At 32.7% G+C, this 2,872-nt stretch overlaps 1 protein-coding gene across 1 annotated transcript; it reads left to right on the plus strand.

Annotated features, from left to right (window-relative positions):
* The first annotated feature begins 1,476 nt into the window (after window positions 1–1,476).
* LOC109815057 (gibberellin-regulated protein 4) lies at window positions 1,477–2,796 on the plus strand. Its single transcript, XM_020379646.3, has 4 exons — window positions 1,477–1,658; window positions 1,788–1,823; window positions 2,090–2,123; window positions 2,304–2,796. Exons 1-4 carry the CDS (start codon window positions 1,590–1,592, stop codon window positions 2,483–2,485), a joined length of 321 nt encoding a protein of 106 aa, XP_020235235.1. The 5' UTR covers window positions 1,477–1,589; the 3' UTR covers window positions 2,486–2,796.
* The last annotated feature ends 76 nt before the right edge of the window (window positions 2,797–2,872 follow it).

Raw genomic sequence — 2,872 nt, forward strand, 5'->3', positions numbered from 1 at the left:
ATTATGATGTATATGTGTGGAGGATTGAAAAACTTCTCAATTTATAAGAAATGGGCTTACCCCTAACCAGCCTTCTTCTACTTATACCGAAACATTGGCCTAAAAGATGTCACAATGAAAAAAAAAAAAAGGAGGCCCATAGATATAGAAGGGCGAGTGGAGAAGTAAGAGGCCCAAAATAGAAAGAGTAAGAAATGTGGAAATTTGGTTCCGCAGGTGGTGACAGCGTATCGTGCGCATTGCTGTCCTTTTGTTTTGGTCTATCTTTGAGTCATGTGCGAATGCACTCATGCACATGGCTTACCCTTCCCCACCCACGTGATTTGCCTCCATTCCTCCCTTCTTCAAATTACCAATCTCTCCCTCTCTCACTCTCACATCTACATCATTTTCTCTTCAACAACACTTTTAATCATAAATGTCTTTTCTTGCACCATCCATCATCAAACCCTCTACTTTCTCTTCACAATATCGCTTTCTCTTCGACTAACTTACCCTCTAATTTTTTATTTGTGTAGTATCATCCCTTGGGTGGTGTTATCCATGATAACTCAAGAATTTCATGTTAATTGAATCATTTAATTTATAGGATCGAACTTTTAAAAAATAAAAAATAAAAAATAGTAGACACTTTGCATTATTTTGTTGGATGAGTAGAAAGAGTGAAGATTGTTTCATGGAAAAGAAAATCATGTAATCTTTTATTTCAGCAATGCAAAAGAGGATATGATCACAAACATATATTTATGCATGATACCTTGATTTACATTGTATGATTTTATATCTAATTCAAATAAACACTTCATTTAAATAGAGGGAGGAAAAAGGAATTATGAGTCGATTGACATGAATGCTTTCGTTTCTGTCATTGTTAAGTCATTGATTGATATATTCTTTTAAGTATTGGCAAGTTGTATTGAAATTATATTTTTGTTTTTTTATACTTTTAATGAATATATAACTCTTTCTTTTTAGTTACAACAAATTATGTGAGGTTTTCTTTTTTTATAATTATGTTATCGGTGTGAAGTGTGTATCAATTTTATCAAATGACAAAGTTTTACTAAAATATCTGACCTACTACGTTAAGTAATTTAGGTAAAGTAAAAATATACTTCAAAGTTACAAATTATATATTTTTATATTATTTAAGTTTTAATATTTTTCCCCCAAATACGTATTGATTTTACATGGTCATTTTGTTTTTCAATATTCTAAGAGCTATATATCATATACATATACTGTATAAATCAACATCAACAGCAAAGCAAGTAAATAAAACAAGATTATTGAATGGTGCAAAATTTAGGGATAAGATGTTAGCATAGGAATCAAAGGTAGAAGAAGCTCATCACGTTATCATGAAAACCGGTACACATAATTAATAAATAATAGAGTGAGGAATCTAAAAGGACCAAAACTCCAATTATCCAATTTGCTTGTTGCAAAGTTAAAAGCCAACCGCATCTATTTATAGCCCATACAACCTCTGCATCTGAACCAAACCAAACCATCTTAAACCCCTTTTTCTCTCTCTTTTTTCCCTCTTTCTCCACAAAAAGAGGTCTTTGACCCTTTTGTGTAGTGCAATGGCCATGGCTAAGTTTCTCTCTGTGCTGCTTCTAGCACTCCTTGGCATTTCCATGATCACAACTCAGGTTAGTTAATTAGTCCCTTCTAAACACAGCCCATTGTTACACTAACATGTTACCGTTGTCTTGTACTATATATATGCTTTAGACCTTGCTTTAATTTAAATTAATTAAACTTTTACTACATCTTTTCAGGTTATGGCAACAGATTCTGCTTATCACTTGGATGGAGTGAGTATCTCTTCTCTTTGTTTTCAACATTTTTCACTATCCTCTTAACACCATTGGTGAGAAATCATAGCTTGGTTTGAGATTATGCAATTAATTGTGCTCAATTTTCACGTGACACATTATTATATTTTTCAATTTTGCATGAAAAAGTTAATAATGTGTGACGCAGATACACGATCTCAGATCATATAATAATTTCTCTTCTTGAGCATTTCACGAAACTGAAAATTGGTATCTTGATTATTTTTTACTTCATTAATTTTCAGAGAAATTATGGACCTGGGAGTCTAAGGAGCTCACGTGAGTAATCATACATACATTCATACTCCATTATTTTGGTCACTAAGTTGTATTATTTGTTGATCACAATTCATGAATCTAGAATAAATGTTTTTGGAATCTAATGGGTTATAAGCTTTCAATTGTGTGAACTAAGTGTGATATAATGGGTTATGTCTCTGAATTTGGTTTGATCATCAGAGTGCCCCTCTGAATGCTCGAGAAGATGTAGCCAGACACAGTACCACAAACCGTGCATGTTTTTCTGTCAGAAATGCTGCAAAACGTGCTTGTGTGTTCCTCCTGGTTACTATGGCAATAAATCTGTGTGTCCCTGCTACAACAACTGGAAGACCAAGCGTGGAGGACCAAAATGCCCTTGAAATTAAAAAAAAAAACATTAATTAATTAATTAATTTCACCTACAATCTTATAATTGTATTACTCAAAGTGGAACTATCAACTATATGGCCATTGCTAGCTGTGTTGTGGGTAGCACCTACTAAGACTATAACCATCTTGTTCTCTACCATGAAATTAATTAAATCATTGATTTCATGCAAGAAGTTCTAGCTAGCCTATATGTTATACTCCCTTTCATGAAAAAGTACGAGAGGGTGGTTCATCTGATAAATCAATTATCTTTGTCATATTGTACTTTTCTTTAGCTTTATATAATGAAGTTATTTTATAATTTTGGTCTGATATAATGTATGATTACCACATGTCATGTAGTTGCGAGCTTATTTTAATTCTTGTATGTCGTGATT

Source organism: Cajanus cajan, chromosome 6, assembly GCF_000230855.2.
Source record: "Cajanus cajan strain Asha chromosome 6, NIPB_CcT2T_4, whole genome shotgun sequence".
Classification (NCBI taxonomy): Eukaryota; Viridiplantae; Streptophyta; class Magnoliopsida; order Fabales; family Fabaceae; genus Cajanus; species Cajanus cajan.

Excerpts from the sequence above, each read along its gene's own strand:
- LOC109815057 (XM_020379646.3), top strand. The coding sequence starts at position 1,590 with ATGGCCATGGCTAAGTTTCTCTCTGTGCTGCTTCTAGCACTCCTTGGC. Across the intron at positions 1,659-1,787 it reads TTTCCATGATCACAACTCAG|GTTATGGCAACAGATTCTGC; the intron begins GTTAGTTAATTA and ends ACATCTTTTCAG. Across the intron at positions 1,824-2,089 it reads CTGCTTATCACTTGGATGGA|AGAAATTATGGACCTGGGAG; the intron begins GTGAGTATCTCT and ends ATTAATTTTCAG.